The sequence below is a fragment of the Miscanthus floridulus genome, chromosome 18 (assembly GCF_019320115.1).
Source record: "Miscanthus floridulus cultivar M001 chromosome 18, ASM1932011v1, whole genome shotgun sequence".
In the NCBI taxonomy this organism is placed as follows: Eukaryota; Viridiplantae; Streptophyta; class Magnoliopsida; order Poales; family Poaceae; genus Miscanthus; species Miscanthus floridulus.
In genome coordinates this window covers 114688233-114714094 of record NC_089597.1, presented here as the reverse complement: position 1 = coordinate 114714094, position 25862 = coordinate 114688233, and the positions used below count along the sequence as shown (strand labels likewise).

General features: G+C 49.9%; 1 protein-coding gene and 1 long non-coding RNA gene across 4 annotated transcripts in view; both read right to left on the bottom strand.

Annotated features, from left to right (window-relative positions):
* LOC136519736 (uncharacterized) overlaps positions 1 to 13677 on the bottom strand; it is a 140375-nt gene extending 126698 nt beyond the window's left edge. The window contains exons 1-3 of one of the 2 annotated variants that reach the window (XR_010775032.1): positions 13547 to 13677; positions 13322 to 13378; positions 13190 to 13225 (exon numbers count right to left, since the gene is read on the bottom strand). This is a non-coding gene — a long non-coding RNA (uncharacterized lncRNA). Of the gene's footprint in view, positions 1 to 13189; positions 13226 to 13321; positions 13379 to 13546 lie in introns of those variants that run through there. The other variant, XR_010775031.1, reaches the window with a different exon arrangement.
* A 2097-nt stretch (positions 13678 to 15774) lies between these two features.
* LOC136519851 (uncharacterized) lies at positions 15775 to 16446 on the bottom strand. 2 transcript variants are annotated; one of them, XM_066513232.1, is made up of 2 exons: positions 16075 to 16446; positions 15775 to 15946 (listed from the first exon to the last, which is right to left on the bottom strand). In XM_066513232.1, exon 1 carries the CDS (start codon positions 16387 to 16389, stop codon positions 16102 to 16104), a length of 288 nt encoding a protein of 95 aa, XP_066369329.1. In that variant the 5' UTR covers positions 16390 to 16446; the 3' UTR covers positions 15775 to 15946; positions 16075 to 16101. The 2 variants fall into 2 exon arrangements, with proteins under 2 accessions (XP_066369329.1, XP_066369330.1); XM_066513233.1 differs by having other exon boundaries at positions 16080 to 16446.
* Between the last annotated feature and the right edge of the window lie 9416 nt (positions 16447 to 25862).

The window sequence follows — 25862 nt, the reverse complement described above, 5'->3', positions numbered from 1 at the left end:
AATCCCTAACTACTAATGGAGAGTTCCTTCTGTCCCACTTTTTCTTACTTCCCAAACTATACTTACATCCTTCATATCTCGTATGTGATCCGGACTCATGACCTATACTTATACGAGTTAGAACAACCCATTTCTACCGATTATGGATACATAGTCTGATTCTAATACGTACTGGGTCGCGTATCTCGTATGTGATCCGGGTTTAAGACCCCTGCTTATACGAGATAGAACAACTCACATATAGCAATGATACGTAATCTGATTTCTATATTTAGTCCCTGTTTGGATCCTACCAGTTTTTAAGAATCTGTTTTTTGGAAACTGACTGGGATCAAACAGGCTAGTTTTTGCATAGTTTCTTGTGTCAGTTTTTGCTAGATTCTTAAAAATCAAGAAGCTGTTGATACCCAGCTTTTGCCAGTTTCTTGTGACCATGTGAGTAATAAATGAAGCCAGATTCTTAAAAACTGGAGGATCAAACACCCCAACCAGTTTTTGCTCAGAATCCAGATTTTAAAAACTAGAGGCAAAAACTGGTTTTCAAGAATTAAAACTCATCCAAACAGGGCCTTATTAGGTTTTGTTGTAACACATGGACACGTTTGCTAGTAAATAATAATCTTTTGTAAAGTAAATAAGATGACTTTCGATAAAAAAAAAGGGATCTCCTCGAGCCTTGTTTTGCTACTGAACGTAAGACGGAGCGCCCATAGGTTGTTTGTTGGTCAGACATGGTCTTTGAACCCTACTCAATGGCGGTTGGAGATATTTATTGTGTACTCGGTCTGTATGTAACACGTTGCGTTCTTGACCGGGGAAACTCTTATCCTTCCTGCGCAAGATGTGCTGTCATACCATGTTTTGAATTCGATATCCAAAATTTTTGGACGCCTTCGAAGTTTAAAATATTCGTATAATCTTTTACTATACATGCATATATTGAGTAAAAAATATACAACATAAACAACAAAAGTATGAGTCTAGAGTTATACATTTACAATAAATCATATGCATTAGTGTAAAATAAAATTTTAGATTTTTATTTGGTCACCCTAAAATTTGAGAAATTTTGAGGAAAAAACAAATTTTGAACCATATCATGTAGCCTCATTTGGTTTATGGTTCATGTTGTTACTTACTCCCTCTGTTCCAAATTATTTGTCGCCTTTGGTTTCCGAACCGCAAGTTTGATTTTTTTTTTAGAAAATGCGTGCAACATTTGTGTCGGGTTCATAAACCCGGGGTCCCTCGGGGACCGGCTTCCACGCCAAGGCTCGGCCCAAGCCGACAACACGTAACTCATGGGCCGGCCCAAGAGTCTAAAACAACAGGTCGGAAGGGCGGCCATGTCACCGACCGGAAGGTCTGGCCGAAGAGGAACAGCGTTCGCTCGTCGGCTGCTTCGGCCCACCTCTCCGACTGGAGCGTTCGCTTCGACTTCAGCCGCCACCGGACGACCTCTCCGATCAGAAGGCCTGGCCCAAAACACTACTTCCGACTCCGACCCCGCGTCTCCGACCGGGGATCGCAGGAACCCTGCTCACCGCTCTTCTCCGACCGACGCACTCAGAGCCGACTGGAGCCATCCGACCGGGGACGCCTGCTCGGTTGGAACCAGAAGACGTGCGGAGAAAGGCAAGGCAAGGCTCACAAGTCAAAACCACTGTACCAGGGACCATACCCTACGCGGAACAGTACTCTGCAGCCACCCTGACACAAACAATATTGTAGGCGCGGACATCTCCCTCTACAGTATTGTAGGCGCCGCTAAAACTCCCATGAGGCCCCCCACATGCCTCTGGGCATCGATAGCGGTATGGGCGCCGGGATTTACCATACCGGGTGAACATAGTGAGACTCCTCACATGCCTCTAGGCATCAAATAATTTTTGCAGGTACCGACGTCTACCATCCCTGAAAAAGGCAGCACGACCTCCCGCATGCATCTGACATTCTACAATGACATCAACAGTGTTGTAGGCGCCTACCATTATCTTGTACCCACCGGTGTGGGCAACAAGGCTCGATAGGCGTGGGCAACAAGGCTCGATAGCATACGTACCCTCACCCTCTCACTTGTAAAGCCATTCCCTTTATCTATGAAAGGGGATGCACCCCCTCTAAAAAAGGAAGGGCTGTTCTTGAAGATAACCAACATCGATTGAGTTCATCAGCTCACAACCACAGAACCACCGGGTTCGTACCCCAAGCACACGCTTGAACAATTAGCTTATAGCGTAGCCCCTGTCGCCCTTGGCCCTTCCGACCGGAGCCGACCAGACCTCTTGTACACCCCATCTTTCTCCTTCTCCTTCGTAACCCCACTGCAAACTTCGAGCACATAGGCTCAGGAATAAAGTCACTGACCGACCCAAACTGGACGTAGAGCACGTTGCCTAAACCAGTATAAACCCTGTGTCGTTGAGTGCTAGGCCACCTCTGATCACAATGTACGGCAAAACTACAAATATTTACTAGTTGGTCACATTCTGCACCGACAGTTGGCGCCATCCGTGGGGAAGACGTTGTACGTTCAACACTTTTTGGTCATCGGATGGCCCACTTTTCTGCCACCCTCGCCATGGCGGGCTCGGGCGATACGATTCGCTTTGGCTCGCTAGAGTTTCCTGCACTCTCACCCGCTGGGATGCGGGTTCCGCCTGTCTTCGAGCCATCCCAGGCCTTCCTCTTCGAAAGCCTAAACTTCGTCGCCGACCGGATCGGCGTGCTACATCTCCGCGAGGAGGCTCATGTCCCGGCACCCATCGGAGGAGCGCCCTCCATCAACTCTGGGACGCATGGCTTCGACGACGCGGCATCTGCGCTTCTTTCCGAGCAAACTCTCTGCTCAAACACCACTGTGAGTAATACACACGCTGTTATTTACTTACTATTCTTTATCTTCCGCCGATTACCTAGCGGAACCCCGTTGTCCCCAACGCAACCGTCGTACGACCAGTTCCCCTATGGCCTCGCGTCTTCCACAGACGCATACGCCCGGGGGCACCGAAGGACGACAACGACGCCCATCTCTCCGAACTACTGGAACAACTATGTCATTTTTCCTAAGCTTCAATCTTACCATTGTTTACTTAGTATATGCTCCTACAAAAGCACCCTGACCCAAACACTTTTTGGCCCGAGGCGCTCGGGGGCTCCACTAGGGTACACTACTATCATTATGCTTAATGAGTACCTCCCTGTTTTGTTTACATATGGTGAAATTCCTTCCTACCCAACCAACGGGATAGTTTGTTCCTTAGTTTTGCTTTACGTAGCTTTGCTTTAAAAAAACATTTCAACCGATCGCACCCCGCCTTTCCCTACGGTTATGAACAGCCGAGCCTCGCGGGCCACGCCCCGGGCTCCCAAGGTCGTGGCCTACGGGACAAATGGGCAGGTACAAGAAAGAAAGAATAAAAAACACAAAATTATGCTAAGGGAAAACTAAGGAACGAAAGGGAACATGCTACCCCGAACGGAGCAATTCCATCACAGAAAATAAAACCGACGATAGTCATTAAGCACACAGTAATATTTACACGGGAGCTCCCCCACAAACTTAAACTTCTACCTTCACTAAACTACTTATATTTTGTAAGCTATTGGACCGGCCCGGCGGCATCTGCTGTCGGAGTGACCGACGGGGGCATAGGCTGCTCACTCCTCGGCGGCACAACATTCGGCTCAGTCAAGGCCACGGCAACGCTCACCTCCGACCCAGGCTCTACGCCGTCTGCAGACTGGGCAGCGTCTTCTCCGCGCATGGTTCTGGCCATATCTTCATGGCAAACGTCCATCACCCATAGGGTAGAGACTTGCTCCGCCACCGACCTTGTGTGCGGCAGCAAGCCCTCCCCGATCGACTGGATGTCCTCCATGCTCAAGCCTTTAGCATACCCGCTGCAGATGGTGGCAAAGTCCAGGTTCGGATGGTGCGTCGCCACCGATGTCAGCACCCCCGACGCCCCGTAGAACAGCCCGCTCCAGATAAGGTCTCGAACCGCATCTAGGACCTCTGCTAGCTGGACCGCGGGCGCGCTAGTGCTGGGCGCCGACCCAAAGATGTCTGAGATGACAAGCTGGGCAACGTTGTGGATCTAGTCAAGATCCCCCTCGAGAGCATGTTGCTCTTCACGGGACTTGGCCAGTTCCTCCGCATTTCGGTTGAGGGTCGCCTTGATCGTCTCTAGGTCCCGCTCCAGTGTCTTCACCTTTCCACCCAGCTCTGAGAGAAGAGCGAGAAGCTCAGAAACAGGCTGAAGGAAAAAACCAACAACAAAGAACAGAAAAGGCACGTATCGATGTGGAAGTTCTCAAGGATGGAGAGATCCTCTACCTGCCGGGCCACCTGCTCGCGCAGCCGGACACTTGCGTCCTCTGTCCCCGTCACCTGGCCTTGGAGCGCGAGCACCTCCTGGTCCGCCTCCGACCGGGCCTTCCGCTCCGCCTCCAGAGCCTTTCGTGCCAACTCCAGGGCGTTCTGCGCCGACACCAAAGCGGCCCACTCCGGCTCAAGGGCCGCCAAGGACTCTCGCAACGCCGCCTCGGTGTTCGCTAGGGATGTAAGCAACCACGCCTCAGTCTCTGCTTGACGGGCCTTTGCCGCCTCGAGCCCTTGCTCGGTGGTAGTCGCCCGCTCGGCTGCACGCTGCCCCTCCACCCGCGCCGCAATTGCCTCAGCCGCCCGGACCTGGGACTCACGACGGGAGGACGCTAGCTGACGCTCGAGCTCGGCCATCCGATTGTTCTCTGTTCGGAGAAAGCGGGACTTGTAGGACGACGTCCCCTTCAGTCTCTATGAAAAACAAACATGCTAAGGCAACCAACAAAAGATTCAGAGGTCAAAGACAAGTCCGCAAAACTCACCTCCACAGCAAGCTGCAGGTCAACCTCAATCAATTGCTGGGCCGACTTAACCTGCTCCTCGGCGTCTCCAAGCTTCGCGGACAGATTGGTGAGTTCAGACACCGCGGTGTGCCCCTGCTCCCCGGGGATGTCCTAGAGTTGACACTCCTGGCAATCCTGAAGGACGAACCGCACCTTTGCTGGGTCCTCAGGGCAGGGCCACTCCAGGTCATCCTCCGACAGCCCACCGGAGGGCCCAGCCTCCGACCGGACCACCAGCGGCTCCCGCGACGACACCAGCGGCTCCGCCGTATCATCCGCCCCATCATCGGACGGGATATCCACCACCTCGGTTGCGTGGACCGCCGTTGTACGTTCCGACTCTATCCCGACTGCGCTCTCCCCCAGTGCCTTCGGGTCTGACCACACGGGTGAGCCATGCGGCCCTTCGCCCGGTGAGGCAGGGAGCTCGGTCCCCCTCTCCTCTTCCGCCGCGACCGGTGGAGGAGGGGCCGTGAGGGTTACTTCCGACATAGCCCCCGCCGTCGGCACCGGAATTGCTGCCAACGTCGACACCACCGCCGTCACTTTGGCAGCAACCGCCCTTTGGTGGGAAGGGCTCGCCGCCGCCATCCTGCTGCCCCCGCTGCTCGTCGCAACATGCTGCAGGGTGGGCCTCCATGACTCCCACATGGGAGTTGGGGCGATGCTCAACCCCATCATCTCTCGGCCACTGATAGAGGGCGTAGGTAAATCACACTCCAGAGAAAAACTCAACGTCAAAAGATTGGAAAGAAACAAAGCAAAAACGTACCAAGAGGCGAGCGGCATGACTCTAAAACCAAGACCCGGCGTCGACGGGCCTGCAGCGCATGTGCCTCTCTCAGACTGCGACCCAAGCCCCCTCACTTCGGCGGGGGACAGAGTTGTCCCAACCGGCTCCTTCCCGACCTGCGGGTCGCCCCGGCCCTCGGCTCGGGACTCCTCGACCAGAGCAGGGGGCGGGACATCCTCCGACCATGAGTCGCGCAACGCGTGGGCACCAGTCTGCTCCTTAGGCCATCCGGCTTGCTCGACCACGTCCGCGATAGGCGGGGCCACCCCCGACTACGAGTCGCGCGTCGTCGTCGGTCCTGGCGACGCACAAGTGCCACTCCGCTCCGCAGTCCGCCCGGCTTGCTCGACCGTGCCCCCCACAGGCGGCGATGGGACCGATGCCGCCGCCAAAGGGCGCGGTGACCGCGTCCGCTTTGCCACCAGTTTGCCGATGGCATCCGCGCTCGCCACGCGCTTCCTCAGCGCGGAGGCCATTGCACACCGTGTGGCCTCTTGCTCATCACCGGCGAACGTCGCTGCAGGGTCGCGATGATCCACCGAGGTCACAACGACCTCCCGACTTCCCTCCTCCTCGGAGAAAACTATGTCGTCCACATCCGTGGGGTCCTCCAACTCAAGCTCGGCCACGATGTCACTCTTCCTCTCCCCGGCCTTCACGCACCGAGCAACCTCCCTCTCCTTCTTGTACTTTTGGTGGGTGACCTCGGCCTTCTTCTTCTTCCTAGCGTCTGCCGCCTCCTTCTGAGCGGCCTGCGTGGCCACGCCCTCTGGACCCTTGGGAAGGTGCGGCCGGGACTTGTAATTTCCAAGCCGCTGCGGAATGTGTGACTCCCAATCAAAAAAGAAAAAATACACATAGGAAAAGCAGAGGAAGACATGCGGGCTAAAAAGAAAGGACCATACCAGGGAGGACACGATCGAGGAGTTGAAAGGTGCGGGCCTCCCTTCGACCCTCTCTTTGGGCTTCAGCTACAGCACCCGGCCAAGGCGACTCTAGACCTCGTCATCCGGAAGATCCTCCGGCGACGCACGGTCTGGGTCCGACGGGACGCTGTACAGCCACATCGGCCTCGTCCTCTCCGCCAACGGCACGACCCGGTGACGGTACAGGGTGTGGAACACCCGTACCCCATTAAGGCCACTCTTTATGAGCTTCTAGAGCTCCTCCTCGATGACCCCCACCTTATGCTTCTCCTTTTTGGCACAACCCCACATCCAGCTATCCTGCTTCTCCGGCCTCCCACCGGTGAACACCGAGAACGGCACCGCCACCGGATTCCTGATGTAGAACCACTCCCCATGCCACCCCCGGTTGGAGTCACAGGGGAGGTACGCGGGATACGAGTCTCCCACGCCCGGTTTTCTCTGTAGGGCGAAACCTCCCACCGGCACGACCTCGGCCGGGTCCCCCACCGTCAAGGCTCTCGGGGAGAAGAGCCGCCGGAAGTAATCCACGTGCAGCTCCATCCCGAGGAAAGCCTCACAAACGGTGATGAAACCGGCGATGTGCAGCACCCCCGTTGGATTAAGATGTTGTAGCTCCAGACCCCACTCGTTGAGGAGGCCACGCAGGAACCAGTGCGTGGGGTATCCCAACCCACCCTCATGGAAGGTGAGGAAGGAAACCACCTCGTCGGGCCGAGGTTACGGGGACTCCTCCTGTCCGGGAACCCTCCAGTGCGCCACCTCCTTCGGCGGTAGAAATCCCTTCGCAATGAAGGCCTTCAACACCAACTCCCTCACGGTGGATGACCTCTAGTCTGACATTGCGCCCCGAGGATTGGTAAGTTCTCTCCTCGTTCTCTCCCCTTTCTTTCCTAGAAACCACCACGGCTCTCAGAAACGCTCACGGCAAGAAGGAAGAGGAAAGACAGCGGCAGATGAGGAACAGGCAAAAGAATGGGTCGAAAACTCTTTCCCCTCTCCTACTTGAGGAAAAGGGAACAACAGTTAGGGAAGGGCGTGCCGATCAAGAGAAGGCAAAACAGTGGAGCAAGGAACTCTCTCTCTTTCCCACTTAATGCAGATGAGACGCACCCTAACCAATGAGACGTGCCCTGCCTGACGGAACGGCTCCTAATCAGATGGGACGTGGCCTAGGTCAGGCCCACCACTGCCGCATGACCAACCACTACCGCACGCCGGGCACGAAAACTAAAGCGCCACCGCACGCGGGGGGCACCTCGCTTCCCTAGGCTAGGCCTCGAGAAACCCAAGCAAGATCTCCACCGGGGGAGATCATCGGGCCCCCTGAGTCGATCGAATCACTCAGGATAGACACCAAGAGACATGTAAGGAAGCAAAGGGGTGCCCCATGTAGGCCATGCTAACTCCATCACGAACGACGAGCACGGGTCCTGGTCGGACATTTCCGACTGAAGCTCTCCAAACCCCGTCACTCAGGACATCAAGGTGAGCATGTGTTCATTAATACAAAAACTATTCACACAAGGGCTCACCCACGATTGACGAGCGTAGGTCCTAGTCAGACATTTCCGACTGAAGCTCTCCGAGCCCCGTCACTCCATTCGTCAAGGTAAACATTATCAAACCCCCTCTATTTCCTTAAATCATTTCATACATCCATACATTCATCTCATTCCATACGCCCGCGCCTCCTGGATGATTTGGGACCTGAACCGCCCAGGGGCTCGGGAACTAAGCATCACATATGCAGCGAAATACATCACAACGCTCCGTGTTGCGTCACAAAGCGGCGGTTGCCTCATTTGATATGAGCAGCCAACAGAGCTAGGGAGAAAACCGTAGATGAGCCCCGTGCGGCCCTCGCTCGGTCTGGCAGACCAGGTCATCTCAACCTTCTCGTTTGATCGTGAACCTCTCGCCAAGCCCATAGAATCTCCATCGAGGGGAGGCCGTTAGGCCACCCGGGTCGGTCTCCGGAATGACCCAGGCATCTGCTGGGTTACAGGTAAAGGAGTAGTGGAATGTCACAAGAGGGCTATGCCGACCCCGTCACAAAACGACGAACCCAGATTCCACTCGATCATACCCGTTAGCGAACTCACTGAGCGACGTCGTTCGAGCCTGAGTGATCGGGACAGGTGACAAGACTCAGCCCCTCTGGTTGTGAGGAACCAAGGATGGGGTAATGCACACAACTCACATCGACCCCTAGAAGGCCCAATAGGGCTCGGGGGTTCAAGACAAAAAACCAAGGACCGCAACTCTAAACTCGCGTCGACTCCGAACTCACGTCATCCGGCTACACTTCTGACTGCGCTCCAAAAAATAGGGACCGTGACTCCGAACTCGGGTCGACTCCGAACTCACGTCATCTGGCTACGCTTCTGACTACGCTCCAAACATCTAGGTCTACAACCTTGATCTCGCCCCACAAATTTGACTCACTCGATCTCATGGCGCACATCGACGCCAGCATCAGTGAGTTCTATCTCGTCCAAGACTGACTCCCTCGCTCGATCCCACGGCGCGCATCGACGCTAGGATTAGTGAGCTCTGTCTCGTCCAAGACTGACTCCCTCACTCGATCCCATGGCGCGCATCGACGCCAGCATTAGTGAGCTCTATCTCGTCCAAGACTGACTCCCTCGCTCGATCCCACGGCGCGCATCGACGCTAGCATCAGTGAGCTCTGTCATGTCCAAGACTGGCCCCCTCACTCGATCTCGCGGCGCGCATCGATGCCAGGATCAGTGAGCTCTGTCTCGTCCAAAACACGACTCCGACTCGCTCGATCCCACGGCGCGCTTCAACGCCAGCATTAGTGAGCTCTATCTTGTCCAAGACCGACTCCCTCGCTTGATCCCACGGCGCGCATCGACGCCAAGATCAGTGAGCTCTGTCTCATCCAAGACTGACTCCCTCGCTCAATCCCACGGTGTGCATCGACGCCAGGATCAGTGAGCTCTGTCTCGTCCAAAACATGACTCTGACTCACTTGATCCCACGGCGCGCATCGACGCCAGCATCAGTGAGCTCTGTCTCGTCCAAAACATGACTCCGACTCACTCGATCCCACGGCACACATCGACACTAGCATCAGTGAGCTCTGTCTCATCCAAGACTGACCCCCTCGCTCGATCCCACGGCGCGCATCGACGCCAGGATCAATGAGCTCTGTCTTGTCCAAAACACGACTCCGACTCGCTCAATCCCACGGCGCGCATCGATGCCAGGATTAGTGAACTCTGTCTCATCCAAGACTGACTCCCTCGCTCGATCCCACGGCGTGCATCAATGCCAGGATTAGTGAGCTCTGTCTCATCCAAAACTAACTGCCTCACCCGATCCCACGGCGCGCATCGATGCTAGGATCAGTGAGCTCTGTCTCGACCAAAACTAACTACCTCGCTCGATCCCACGGCACGCACCGACACCGGGATCCACAAGCTCCCTCTCACCCAATCTCTCAAAACAAACTAAAACCCACCTCGACTGCACAACGACGCCTTGGACGACAAAACTCTGTCTCAAAATAAAAACTCCCCCACTGATAACACAGGAAACCCCCCAGACGGTTCTACCCGAACCGCCCGGGGGCTCGGGGGCTACACCCGCGGGTGCACTCGCGTGCACCCACCAGCAAGACAAGAATCCCCCGGACGATTCTGCCCGAATCACCCGGGGGCTCCTGTCGGGTTCATAAACCCGGCGTCCCTCGGGGATCGGCTTCCACGCCTAGGCTCGGCCCAAGCTGACAGCACGTAACTCATGGGTCGGCCCAAGATTCTAAAACAACAGGCCGGAAGGGCGGCCATGTCACCGACCGAAAGGTCTGGCCGAAGAGGAACAGCGCCCGCTCGTCGGCTGCTTCGGCCCACCTCTTCGACCGGAGCGTTCGCTTCGACCCCAGCCGCCACCGGACGGCCTGGCCCAAAACACTACTTCCAACTCTGACCCCGCGTCTCCGACCGGAGATCGCAGGAACCCTGCTCACCGCTCTTCTCCGACCGGCGCACTCAGAGCCGACTGGAGCCATCCGACCGGGGACCCCCGCTCGGTAGGAACCAGAAGACGTGCGGAGAAAGACAAGACAAGGCTCACAAGTCAAAACCACTGTACCAGGGACCATACCCTGCGCGGAACAGTACTCTGCAGCCACCCTGACAAAAACAGTATTGTAGGCGCGGACATCTCCCTCTACAGTATTGTATGCGCCGCTAAAACTCCCATGACGCCCCCCACGTGCCTCTGGGCATCGATAGCGGTATGGGCGCCGGGATTTACCATACCGGGTGAACATAGTGAGACTCCTCACATGCCTCTAGGCATCAAACAGTATTTGTAGGTACCGACGTCTACCATCCCTGAAAAAGGCAGCACGACCTCCCACATGCATCTGACATTTTACAGTGACATCAACAGTGTTGTAGGCGCCTACCATTATCTTGTACCCGTCGGTGTGGGCAACAAGGCTCGATAGGCGTGGGCAACAAGGCTCGGTAGCATACGTACCCTCACCCTCTCACTTGTAAAGCCATCCCCTTTATCTATAAAAGAGGATGCGCCCCTCTAAAAAAGGAAGAGCCCTTCTTAAAGATAACCAACATCGATCGAGTTCATCAGCTCACAACTACAGAACCACCGGGTTCGTACCCCAAGTACACGCTTGAACAATTAGCTCATAACGTAGCCCCTGTCGCCCTTGGCCCTTCCGACCGGAGCCGATCGGACCTCTTGTACACCTCATCTTTCTCCTTCTCGTTTGTAACCCTACTGTAAACTTCGAGCACCTGGGCTCAGGAATAAAGTCACTGACCGACCCAATCTGGACATAGGGCACGTTGCCTGAACCAGTATAAACCATGTGTCATTTAGTGCTAGGCCACCTCCGATCATAGCATACGACAAAACTACAAATATTTACTAGTTGGTCACATTCTGCACCGATAATTTATATCTCCAAATAAATTTATTAAAAAACTAGATTCAAAGATTTTTTTCAACGATACCAATTATGTACTTAAATATTAATATTTTTTAATATGTATTTGTCAAAGTTGTTTATCGGAAAACGAAAACGGCATATATTTTTGAACGGAGAGAGTGGAAGACGAGTGCAATATTTGTGAAATCTACTTAAGGAATTGTGCCACTGTACTGCTCATGTTGTGTACAGGCAGTGTACGTACGTAGCAGCAATGCAATTCCCTTGCACTCGGTGCGACTTGTGAAATAGTGAAAGCCATCAGCCGAGCGCGCGCGCCTTGTCCTGTACAGTTGTACTCCTTATATTTGTACTAGCCTAGGGATAGCGACAACTCGAGGCACTAGCAGGAAAGTTTAGCATGAGGGCCTATCCATTTATCTTATTATCCGTACTTTTCTGTTTGTTTTTAAACCGAATAATATTTTTCTCTCACAACAAATCAGCCGGAATGTCGAGCGCCGACGAATGTCGAGCGCAGTTTCGTCTATATGTAGATAAACCAATTTCTAGGGTATTATGTCAAATAATTTTTAGTCTAACTAAATTTGTAAAAAAAATCAATGTCTATGACACTAAACTAGTATCACTAGATACAATATAAAATATATTTTTATAATATATTTGTTTAGTATCATAAACAATGATATTATTTTTAATAAAGTTAATCAAATTTAAGATAGTTGATTCTAGGAATTGAATTATTTTGAAACGGAACTAGTATTATCATAAACCTTCCGCCGTTAAGCCGTTTATACTTTGTGTTTTGTTGACATGTCACTTCATCGTCTTCTTCTAAGCCAAAAAAGTGTACATGCACTAGGTAAAATTAAATAAACCGAGCAGGCTAATCGCTAGAAACGTTTGAGACGGAAGGAATGAATTTGAGAAGGTTAGCCAGCAACTAAGGGCATCTTCAATGGTTAATTATTATAAGCTAGCTCTAATTATATTATTTTATATTTTATTAGGAGAGACTAGAGAGAGAGAGAAACTATCTCTTCATTAAGATCTAGTTTCGTGCACGCATTCAAAACCATTTTTTTTAGAAAAAGACATTTTTATTTTGGCCTCCGCATTTTCCAAATCATATGAAGCTGTTATATAGGGCTAATTGTATTATGAGCTACTACTTTCTCTGTCCAGAAATGATAATCATATTTGACCAGAGAGAAAAAAAATAGTATTAAGATAATTATCTTAGAACTAGTAACTATCTTTTATTGTTACTAGTATATTGCTCGTGCTAACGCTACGGTGATATTTAAGACAACACAAATTAAACAACCAAAATGATGTATATGCTTTGATGATTTTTGAAAAAATCATCGATCACATATTATAATATTATAATAAAAAAACATGATTTTGATGACAACCCGACATACCAAATAAAGATTACTTGCATGACAACAATGATATCAAAATATAGTGGATAAATACATAGGTCTTTGCATGACAACAAAGATAGAGAATTAACATCAACCAAAAATAAACTGAAATTGTCACTAAAACTGTAGCAAAGGAGTAATCCAGGCAAGCATAAGTCCAAATATATAGTCTTCAATTTGAGAACGATGAAGTACATCTCAAGGGTTGTGTTGCTGCTCAGAGAGCCCAGTGGCATCCCTGCAAGTATCATCAAGAATTAAAGCCTGCAATGAAAGAGAAATACCATGTATTTGTCTCATATCTCCCTAGTTCGATCTTCATGATATTTCTCACCTTTGTGAATTCTTCATGTTCCCGTAAGCTGGCTGCATGCCGCTCCTCATGTCCTTGCTACCAAAACAATTGAGGTCAAATGAGCAAGAAATATTTTTTGAAGTGAATGCACAGAGAGGTCATGCTTCAACTAACATTCAGATAATAAATCTTTACATAACACTTAAGTGAAAATAGTAAATGTGTGATGAGACAAGAAAATTAAGATCGTCACAATCCACATACCTTTCCCCAGAAGCCAGACACCTTAGAGCATCTCCAACCGAACCCTCAGCTCAAATTTTGAACCCCTATCCTTCAAAGTAGGGCTCCCTCATCCAGATTCCACCCCCTACTTTGTTGTGAACTCTATCCGATCTCTCATATTTGCCTCACTACTTTCTCCCACCTCTATTTAATGCATACAGTATCTTATAACTAACAAATGAACCATTTTAGCAGCTATATTTCTAACATTTATACTTCTAATGTCTACATTCCCACCTCTAGCCATGGTAACACCAACATGTTATACTCTTTTACACTAAAATCTTTTAATCTCTTCTTTCTTCCTTTCGTAGACTAAGATGCTTGTTCAACAACATTTTGTCCTTCAGGTGAGATACCAAAATAAGACACATCAAAATCAACCTCAACGCTGTCCACATTGCTCCCAAAAACATCATTGAAGCTGGGCATTTCCATCCTCCTGCACTGCAAAGTGCAAAGTACATTGCAAACCAATTCAATAAGAGTTGCTGAATTAAACAAGCCAAATCAGTTTATTATTGCAAAATCAATTTCAATATACGATGTTCAGTTGCACAAACCGTAAAAACGTTTATTACATAAATGCTCTCACTCTCTCTTTGACCATATATGCTCTCACGAAAAGGTTAAAAAATCATTTGCCATGTGCTTTTAGCTACTTGTCTGAATTCTATGTCTGTCACGTTTAATACCTGCCTAGCGGCACAAGCAGCAAGCAGTCGTACTCTGTTTTCTCTGCTATCTACTTTCTGCTCTCCCTCTCTATCACGGTGGATGGCATAGCAGCACAAGCAACAGATCCCCGTCATCGTGTGCGGTGCTTGTTGCTCAGGCACAGAGCAGTAGCGCGGCGGAGCGAGCTGCCCAACCAATGCGCGAACAGTGCTTGCTGCTCCAGCTGATAGTAGCTACGCGGATCTATTATGTCCTCCCCACGATGGGATCTAGTAGATATGGTCTCTCTCTCACACACACATCGTCTCTACCGGTACTCATCGTCTCTACTGATACTAATGCGATTGGAGGATGGGCGTACCTGACCGATGATGTAGCTGGACGGCAGCGTCGGAGACCGGCAGTGTCGACGCAGAGTAGGCGTGAGGGGACATGTCCGAGCACGCGCGCAAGCTTGCGGTGGTTTTCCATCACCACCGTCTTGTTCGGGGAGGGGATCTCATGCTTCCGTCGGCGGCGCTTCAGCCCGCGGTGGTGTGTGTCTAGGCAGTGGAGCAGTGCCCGGACATGACCAGCGCTAGCAGGAGGCGCGCCCCGGGCCGCGGCGGGCATCGCGTGTGAATTAGGAAGGAACGGTGGCAACTGTCGCGTGTTCGTCGGGGGGGGGGGGGGGGGGGGGGGGGGGGGCGGGGGCGGGGGCCTGGTTCAGGGCGGCGGCCGCGGATCCTGAAGGAGTGACGAAGCGGATCGGGACGGGGAGGGTTGGAGGTAGGGGCGGCGCAAGGAAGATTTTTTTTCTGAAAAAAGCAATCAGTGAAAAGGAGGGGAGGGCATCGAACTGTGGCTGCGCGGGAGCGAGCGCGGCGTGGGAGGACATGCGAGGGATGAACAGTTTGACACGCTCAACGTGCACCGTTCGATCTGGGTGAGCAAGGAGAGAGAATGTTTAGATTAAATCTGGACAGTCTATTTTGAAGATGTTATTTTGCTGGGTATACTTTTCTAAGTGGACAGCGGAGAAGTATCTTAGCCGAGGACGTTTTTTTGTGTGAATCTAGGAAAGAAAATGTCGGTGAATTAGTTGAGTAGAAGAATGCCCTAAGCTGAGAGAGCTATACCGGTTTGCCAGCTGATGCAGTGGCGAGAGGTGTCCATGTTTTTATTGCGCCAGAAAAATAAATCAACTCTTAACTCGCTCTTACGTTTTTCCCACAAAAATGCAACACGATCGCCATAAAAGAATCATTTAGGTCTCGGACCCCGGGGGCCCTACCTATACCGGAGCAGTGGAGCCCCTGTGGAGCACCCATAAATTTTTAGGCAAAGTTCTATAGTGTAGGGGAGGCTGAGACTTAAGATCGAGCAGCAGTATTGTTCAGCCCCCTGAAATATTTCTTGGATCCGCCGCTGCTCGGACCCATTCGTAGTTGACTAGTATACTTGTTATTGAAACACTTACAAAAATATATATACAATGCATAAAAATAATAATGTATTTTACCTAAAAGTTTATAATAAATGGTCCAAATCACACGATTCTTGTCTAGCTTTATTTTAGTGTAAACCTAAACTTCATGATATCGCCCACACGGCGGCGGCGACAGCCGAGGGCATGAGCGCAGCCTCTTTCCACGCGAAGAGCACGGTGAGCAGCGTGGTGAGCGCCCAGACCTCAACGTTTAAGCCAACGCCTCCGGCATACTACAGTACAGGAGGCATCAGAGCAAAACTCAGGAAGGAGACAAAACAGAGACTCTGTTACAAGTAGTGTTTAACATAGAAACAGAAAGTCGGAAACACCATAGCAAGAAAGTCGATCCTAGTCGTACCTCACCATGTGCAATCGACCGATGAAGCTAGTTCCATAGGGTGAACAAGTGCTTCAGGATGGCGATGGCCATGGCGGTGGCGGCCAGTGCGGCGTGCGGGAAACGTCCTGCCGCTGGCACCACCACCAGGGCCAGCAGGCACACGCCGAGCAGCCAAAGGAGAAGGCCGAGAAACGCCAGCAGGGGGTCGGCGGAGGTGGTTCCGATCCCGACGGTGGCCACCGCGCGGAACAGCATCAGCACGCGCGCGGCGTCGAGGAAGAGGTTCGGGTGGAGACCCTCCCGGTCTGCTGCGGCCTCAGCTCGGTTGGCCATCAGTGGGCGCTGTCCTACTACTATGCGGAGCAAGTGGTTGGGTGGACGATGACGCCGCGCGAGAAATTGGTCACCTTCCGGCTGGGTGCGTTTGAAGGAGTCCCTGCTGTTTCCTATTTATACTCGGATACATGCAACTACTTAGGCCATGTTTAGTTGCCCCCAAATTTCAGAATTTGGCACTATAAAAAAGAAGATTCTCCGTCACATCAAACTTGTGGTACATGCATGGAATACTATATGTTGACGAAATTAAAAACTAATTGCACAGTTTGGTTGTATTTTACGAGACGAACGTTTTGAGCCTAATTAATCAACGATTAGACAATTATTGCCAAATAAAAACAAAACGCTACTAGCACAGTAATTCGGCGGCGCCGATTCGGTGGCCGAACTAAACGCGCCCTTAGCTTTGTATACCAAAGCTAGCTGCGAGCCCCCAAATAGCGCAACACGCGCTACTGCTCAGTCGTCAGTGGCTCCGGTCCGCGGTTGCGGTCCGCTGTTGCTTGGCCGTGTCTGCGCGGCACGTGGGGTGAGTGGTGACTGCCAGTGGCGAAGCTACTTTGTGTGATTGGCGTCTCGTGTTGGCCCAGAAAGTTAAGTTTGCACTGCAGGGCACATGCTCTCGCCCGCGTGCGGCATGCGTCCACCCACAGGCCTTTTGTAATGTGGAAAGCGCCACATGGGCCGACGGGTGCGGATAAAATACCTCATGAAAAAGACAACAAAGACTTCGATGGTCTGACTGGGATTTGGAACAGGGCGCCGGGCGCGCCTTGGCGGTGGCATTGTAGCACAAAAGCCCCCGCGCGCCAAATGGCCAACCGAGCAGAAGGCGCCGCCGCCATCGTTGCGCTGCTGGGCGCGTTTGTCGTGTGGATGTGCTCTGCCGGGGTCTTGGCTGACCAAAATTCGTTTGGTACGTGAAGAAAAGAAACTGAGCTCTGCTAAATTCGTTATACAAAAAGAAAAGAAAAGAAATTGAGCTCTGGTACGCGACCCTACTTGCAAATTGCTCCTTGCTTACAGAAGCCAAAGACTTGTGCGCTTCGTTTTCTCTCTAGTCTAGAGAAAAGAAGTCAAAGAAAACGACGAGCCCTGGTCGAAGCTACCAGCGACCTGGCCATTTTGGCTGCCCTGGGTGACTTGACGATTTATCTTTTGTACTACTAGTACTAGTATCATCTACTCCTCCGTCCTTCTAAATTATAGAAGATGTTTTGGCATTTCTGAATATATTGTTTTCACTGTATATACAGGTATGGTATATATTTGAATATATTATTTTCATTATATATAGATATAGTATTGTCGGTTTTTTGAGTTGCCACCGACGAGTAAATTTGTATTATTACGCGTCTGGCCCGAATAGTGTGCTAAGAGTACACGAGGTTTATACTGGTTCGGGCAGAATGTCCCTGCTCGCGTTACTAGCACTGAAAGTTCATAGTAGGGGTTACAAACGGTCGAGAGAGGGACTGGTCCCAAGTCTCTGGTGGTGTGTTGCGGTGAGCTCTGATTCGAGTCGAGTCGAGTTCGGATGTGTTCGGTTCGGTTGTGTTGCGATTGTTGGTCCGATGCCCCCTAATAGGACGTCCTGCTTTCTCTTTTATAGGCCAAGGAAGAGCACGAGTTACAGTGGAGAGAAGAGCACGAGAGGAAGAAGTCCTTTGGGTCACCGGGTCCTTCTTCTCCTTTATGTGGTCCCGCTGACCCTATATACGTCAACAGGGACAGCTTCTCGTCGCGGCCCTATCCGTCACTGGCGCCATGTGCAAGCATTGTCTACCGGTCATGGCGCTCCACTTCGTCCTGCCGGACGTCGTGGTGAACTGACGCGCCCGTCAGTGTTCGTACGGGGGTTAGGCAAAACAGCACCAGTGCGCCCGATGTTGTTCCTAACGTGAACCTCCAGGTATGGCTTGTCATGGGTCACGGGCTACATCGAGGCGTACCAGTCTCTTCCCTGGCGTCAGAGCTTTGAGCCAGACCCATACGCTTGGACTTGGAGTGGTTGGCGGCGGTATGGGTCTTCGTCGGATGAGGCGGAGCCCGTAGCCTCGGGGTCAGGCGAGTGGGCAAGGCGGAGTCCTCCCCTCGAGGCCGGATGAGGCGGAGTCCTCCCCTAGAGACCGGACGAGGCGGAGCCCGCGACCTTGGGGTCGGGCGAGGCGGAGCCCTCCCCTAGAGGCCGAGCGAGGCTGAGCGCAGACCCAAGGGTCGGGCGAGGTGGAGCGTAGACCTAGGGGTCGGGCGAGGCGGAGTCCTCCCCCAGAGGCCGGGCGAGGCGGAACCAGCCCTTAGGGATCGGGCGAGGCGGAGCCCTCCCCCAGAGGCCGGGCGAGGCGGCGCGCAGACCCAAGGATCCAACGAGGTGGAGTCCTCTCCCAAAGGTCGGGCGAGGCGGAGCCCACGGCCTTAGGGTCGGGCGAGGCGAAGTCCTCCCCCAGAGGTCGGGCGAGGCGAAACCAGCCCTCAGGGATCGGGCGACGTAGAGTCCTCCCCCAAAGGCCGGGTGAGGCAAAGCCCGCGGCCTTAGGGTTGGGCGAGGCGGAGTCCTCACCTAGAGGCCAGGTGAGGCGGAGCATAGACCCAAGGGTTGGGCAAGGCGAAGCACAGACCCAGGGGTCGAGCGTGGCTGAGTCCTCACCTAGAGGTCGGGCGAGGTGGAGCTCGTGGCCTTAGGGTCGGGCGAGGCGGAGTCCTCCCCCAGAGGCCGAGCGAGGCGAAATCAGCCCTCAGGGATCGGGTGAGGCGGAGTCCTCCCCCAAAGGTCGGGCGAGGCGAAGCGTGAACCCAAGGGTCGGGCGAGGCGGAGCATGGACCCAAGGGTCGAAAGAGGCGGAGCATGGACCCAGAGGTCGGGTGAGGTGGAGCGTGGACCCAAGGGTCAGGCGAGGCGAAGCTTGCGTACCTGGGGGTCGGCAAGAGCTGTAGTAGCGCTCTTGACCGCTCGGATGAATCAATGTTGATGGTTATTAGCTCCTCCTCTTTGGGTACCCTAGTATTGGTCCCCGACAGCAGCCCCCAAGACTATAGAGGAGTAGAATACTCCTTCGGAGGTTTTTTTGAATGGGAGGACTCTGAGGGCCCTGGCCTTCTTTTGTCGTCCACGGCATGTCCCGAGGACGATGATTCCCTCTTGTCGAGGTTGGACCCTTCGCGGGTATGGCCGTGAGATTTGGTGGGTTGTTAGCTGGCTAGTTCGAGTGGGGTCCCGGCATCCCGTTCGTGGGGATCCGGCTAGGGCCAGCTTGATGGTTGACTTTAGGTTCTCAACGGTCAATCCATATAGTTTTCAGGTCTGTTCGACCGATCCCGAGGGCTCCCTGCCTTTCTTTAGGAAAAAACATGGATCATACCTGGCTGAGACTCGATCGTGGGCCAGGATGCCCGTGACGCTCGTGTGCCTAGGTACTGGCTGCTTGCGGGCCCATCCCTTTCCATCCCATATTCTAAGGGTGCCCAGAGCGGTTGTTGAAACCATCGATGGGCCAACCTTTGAACTCCTGGGCCCAGGTGGGCCGTGGAGGTGTTTTTTGATCCGTATTCCTCTTACTTGCGATGAGTCATGGCCCGTCCGGAGATGCGAAATGTCCAATGAGTTTTTCGAGGGAACATACAGAGATTGCGTGCGCATTTCCCACGGCGAGACATTGCGGCAGATCATGGTAGGCGCGGAGATAGATGGTCGTACTATCAAGAGGGCAAACTTGTTTGCATATCGGTCATCTAGTGCCACTCGTATGATCTAACTTTGCATCGTCGCTAGGATTGAGTGGCGTGGCAAGTTGAGTGGCTAATCCTTTGGAAAATGATTGTGAAAATGCTAACACACATACACATGATGGTGTACACATGGTGGTGTTGGCACATTTACAAAGGAGATAATGTTGGAGTTGATGTGGATCAACTCGGCGATGAAACGGAGGCCAGAAGGGTTTGAAACTCCACCAACGCCCTATATAGAAAAGATAGGGTCTCATAGAGTGGACTAGACGCTGAGGTCCTGCGTCTGATCGATACGACCGGAGAGTCCGGTCGTCCCGAGTTTTGCCCAGTGAAGGGGTAACGGCTAGTTTAGCCCATGGGGCTATAAATAGAAGGTGGCCTCGGCCATGGCTGGTGCTGAGCACCTCGGGGGACTTTTGTGTCCATGCTTGTGAGTGCTTGGGAGCCCTCCATCTCACATATACTTGATAGTGATCATTCGATTGTGTGAGAGAGCGATTCTAGTGCGATTGCATCGTGAGGTTGCATTGAGTGGCACTACGTGATCGAGTTTGCAAGCCGGTGGTGCTTGTTACTCTTGGAGGTTGCCACCTCATAGACGGCTTGGTGGTGGTCTCCGTCGAAGCCCACAAGAAGCTTGTGCGATGCTCCGGAGAAGAGCTTTGTGAGGGGCATTGTGCTCGCCCCGCAGGAGCCGCGAAAAGCAACTCTAGTTGAGCATGTCATTGAGCTACCCTCACTTTTGGGGTAGGTTCTTGCAGTGCCGGACATGCAGGCTTGGCGGGTGATGCCAATTAGCCGCCGAACCACCAAGTGAGCGGTCGACACAACGGGGACTAGCGTGTTGGCAAACACGTGAACCTCGGGAGAAAAATCACCGTGTTAACCTTGTTCTTCCCGTTGGTTTGCATCCTCGTTACACAAGCTTGTAATTACTTTTGCATACATTGTGCTTGTGTAGTTGCTTTTGTAATTAGTTAGCTTGTGTAGCTTACTAGTTACCTTCTTCCTTGTGTAGCATAGAAGTAGCTCCCTTGCGTGGCTAATTTGGTTTAAGTCACATTGCTTAGTTTGTGTAGCTAAGTAATTGTGTTCTCTAATTTGGCATTGGTTGCCTTGTTATTGAGCATTGTCAGTGAGCATTAGGTGGCTTTGTGTTTTTGCTTACTAGCATGTGTAGGAGCTCCTCTGTTGCTTAAAGTACTAATGGCATAGGTTTGTGTGACCTTGCTTCTAGAATTGGTTAGGTGAGCTCTAGCTAGCCTGGCACCTTTGTTGCTTAATTAGGCCCCGTTTGGCAGGGCTTCTCCACCGGCTTCAGGAGCCGTTTGGAGCCGTTTTCTACCAAACGGGGTAAAGTAAAATAGCTTCACTTGTGAAGCCCCTAAAAACATGCTCTCACAGTGATTTGGGGTGGGATGGAGCCAAAAAAAGTGGCTTCTCCCGGCTTCTCCTCCAAGCCCCTAAAACATGCTCTCACAGGGAAGCCATTTTGCCAAACGGTTTACCAAAACCGCTTCAGCTCCACCGGTGGAACTGTTCGTGGAGCTGAAGCCAAAAAAATGGCTTCACTAGTGAAGTCAAGCCCTGCCAAACGGGGCCTTAGTATCTTTGGAATGTGTTAGAGAACATAGATAGAGGGGTATAGTCTTGGCTAGACCGATAGTCTAAATTCTGCACTTGTTTCGGTTAGCCAACGCACTTGATTTTAGAAAGGACTATTCACCCCTCCTCTAGTCTGCCATCTCGACCTTTCAAGTGGTATCGGAGCTAGGTCTCTCATTTGTGGTCTTCACCGACCCGAGAGGATAGCGTCTAGTGGGCTAGATGTTTGTGAGACACATATTTTTTATGGCACAAACTTTGCACTTTGGAAAAATCACATGCTTGATCATTTTCGTGCAAAGGGACCTAAGTTTTGGTGGATTGTCACTAGTGGTCTCACTCATGTCTTGGACCATAGAAATCTCACCAAAGCTCAAAGAGTTCTCTATAAACTTGATGCACATGCTTGTTGTTTTCTAATGGATGCATTGAGTTTTGATTTGATGAAATAAGTAAACTACACGGGAACCGCTCTGAGATATGGGAGTCCATCAAGCACACCTTCGTTGATTCCTCCAAATGGCATGATGGCAAGCTCAAGAAGGAGCCCAAGAAGGAGGCACATGAGGATGTTGAGCATGACCACAACTCCATGATTGTGGAAGATTGCTCCACCTCATGGTCAAATAATGATGATGATCAATCCACTACAAGTTCATTTGGCAAGATTGATGATGCCATAAGTGTTGCAAATGATGATGCTACCCCATGCACACTTGATGGTTATGATGATGGATCATGCCCGGATGACATTGCTACTACAAGCTCTCCTACTTCACCACATTGCTTCATGTCACAAGGTGACACCAAGGTATCAAATGATAATGTGGTCGATCATGTTGATTCATATGATAAGCTTGTTAGTAGACTTGCTAGCATGACCATGTCTTTAGAAAATCAGAAAGCTAAAATATTTAAATTAGAAAATGAAAACTCATTTCTAAAGAACTCTTGTGAAGAACATAAGAAATTACTTGATGCTTTCAAATCTTCACATGATGAGCTAAAATTGAATCATGAGACTCTACTTGCATCTCATGATGAATTATTAGAACAACATGCTTCTCTCATTAAAGTGTTAACAAAGAAAATTAAAAATAGTGAGAGCTCATCACATGGATCAATTGATCAATCACAAATTGTTGCTAACCCTTGTGATGTAGGCAAGAAGCATGTATCCACCTCTTGTGACGATTTATTAGAAATGCTATGTTCTTCGCATATAGATGCTTGTTCTACTTCTATGTCTTGTGAGACTAACCTTTTGAAGGAGAACAATGAGCTCAATGAACAAGTGAAGAAATTAAGCAACAAGTTAGAGAGGTGCTACAACTCTCAAGTCACCTTTGAGCATATGTTGAAGACTCAAAGAAACTTTGGTGACAAGAGTGGAGTCAGCTTCAAGACTAGCAAAGTCAATCATCAAGAAAGCCGCAATGACATAAGTGGCATTGGCTTCAACAAGAGCAAGATCAAGGGCAAAAGATAGGGCAAGAGAAGATATGAAAGAGAGATGAAGAAGCAAGAACAAGAGAAGCTCTCTCATTTCATGTGCTTCAAGTGTCATAAAGTGAGACATCTTGCAAATGGTTGCCCCAATGAAGAAAAGCTCAAGTTAAAGAAAGAAGAAGAGAGGCTAAGGCATGTGAAGTGCTTCAAGTGCCGCACTTGGGGTCACCTTACCTCAATGTGCCCAACCAAGCAATTGGTGAAGCAACTAAAAGAGCCTCAACCAAAGCCACAAGTTGAGCAAGAGAAGATACCCCAAGAGCAAATCAAGATCAACCATGAAGATGGTGGTGATTTGATGATAAAGAAGAAGAAAACAAGAAGGGGTGGAAAGGCAAGGCATCCAATGCAAACTCAAGATGCCAAGATGATGAGCAAGAATGAAGATGAGAAGAAAGATTATGCTCGCATCAAGTGCTTCAAGTGTGGAAGTATGGGACACTTTGCCTCTAAGTGTCCTACCAAGCTTGAGAAGAAGGCTCAAGCAATCCATGAGAGGCAAGGCAATGAGAAGCACCATATGAGCAAAGAAGAGAAGACTCAAGCAAAGAGAAAGTGCTACTCATGCCAGGAAAGGGGACACATGGCACATTCATGTCCCCGAGGTGACATCTCTAAGCCTATTTCAATTGTTGATAATAATATGCTTAGAAAGGATGGTAATGGTACCTCTATGGTTGCTATTGCAAAACATCCCGCTACTCATATTAAGGCGTTGTCTAAGTATGTTGCACCTAACTTGAGAGGACCCAAAATTGTTTGTGTACCATCAAAAAGTGGATGATTGTTTGTAGGTACCATCGGCATTGGAGACTTGATTCAATTGATCTCACATTGTTCATCATATGTTGAATAAGTTATGAAGCTTAGTGCACATCCAAACCCAATGCCAAGAGAAAATTGAGTGAAGTCTAAGTGCTATCAACATACAAGTGCTATAATTCAAGTTGTTGGTGATTCATTGGATATATTTGATGACTTGCAAATAATTGAGTTGAAGCTTGCTAATTGGATGATCATGAGCTAACCAAGGTATATCTCTTGTTGATCATTTCATTTGGGTGCATATGAGTTGATTGAATTGGATAAATATGCATTGTTGCTTGCTATGAGATAATTGAATGGATAATTCATTAGTAGTCAAGTTTTGATTGATTTGTGTTGGATAAGTTCATAAGATGATATTTAGTAAGTGGATTGAATGGATTTATGTCTTGTGAACGTATTCAAACAAGTTAGTTTCAAGTTTGATTCATATTTGATGAAGTATAGCTCAAGTGATTGAAATCTGTCCTATATTAAAAATCTGTGTGAGCTGTGATCTTAGCCATGTTTGAGTAACCAAAACTTATTTGACTGGCATAAAAATTGGTGTACATGCTCTACACTTATGGTATAAGATGCTGTAAAATATTCATAAGAATTGGATAAGAAATGCTTCAATTTTGGAGTGGATCTTGTCAGCTATAGTGCAGCAGTTTTCAGCATGTAGCAGTGGTGGAAGAATTGAAATCTGGTAGCAATATAGAAGTCAAATGAAGCTCAAATTTATACAGCTGCTAGATAACTTAGTAAAGCACATCTCCATCAAATTTTGTGATATTTGGATTTGTACTTTGGGAGATATGCTTATTTCTTTGAAGGGTACAGAATCTGCCAGAAAAGTGACAAATATTGGATTGATCTAGAATCACTTTGATTGAAAGGTCCTCAAGTTGGAAACATGTTTATAAGTAATTGAGGCACCTAAGTTTGGTTTTGAGATGATCTATAAGCATGACAAGAAAAGAGTACAAGTCCATTTGATTGTGGAGTGTACTTTGCACACATTCGGTACTAAAATTGTAAGATCAAGATCAAACTTAAGATAAAGATAAAATTTAAGTTCTAGTGACTATTGGAAATAATTTGGTAGAAAGAAAAGGACTTAAAGAAGGAATCAATGTTACTCATCAAGTTAAGTCTATCACCTGGATCAATCAATCAAGTCATTTCAAGTGAGTGTCGAGGATGGTTCTTGGAGTGAGGTCACTTCTCGCTAGTGTAGGGACTTGCCGCCTATGAGTAGGTAAACCAAGTGTGGTACTTGGAAGGCTAACATGAAAGTGGTGATTCGAGGGACATTTGAGATGCTTAGTTAAAGCAATCAAAAGGATTGATTAAGAAAAGCAAGCAACACCCAAAAAGACAGCTAATCGTGATATTTCAAGTGGTATTCTCAAATTGATGCTCTCATGCAAGCATTGATCAAAAGATGAAGCAAGCCAACCACAACAAGAAAGTGCACTTGATCATAAGTGGTATTCATTTCATATGGGTGAAGAATGGAATTCAACATGGTATCTATTGGTCTTCACCAAGCTTATAATTGGACTTCACATTGCTATTGGAGTAATGAATTGGAATCTATGTGACTATCCTCTACTCCAACATAGCAAAGGTATTATTGTAATATGCATGATCATTTCATCCCTTACTAGTATGCGGTTAGTGCATATAGTACATGCTTCATAGGATCATGCATAATAAATGAAATGTTTAAATTCATAACCTACCACTATTGCTTAAATTATTACTTGATCTAGTAGTTAGTATGTGAATTTGTTCATGAGCTAGTGATCCCA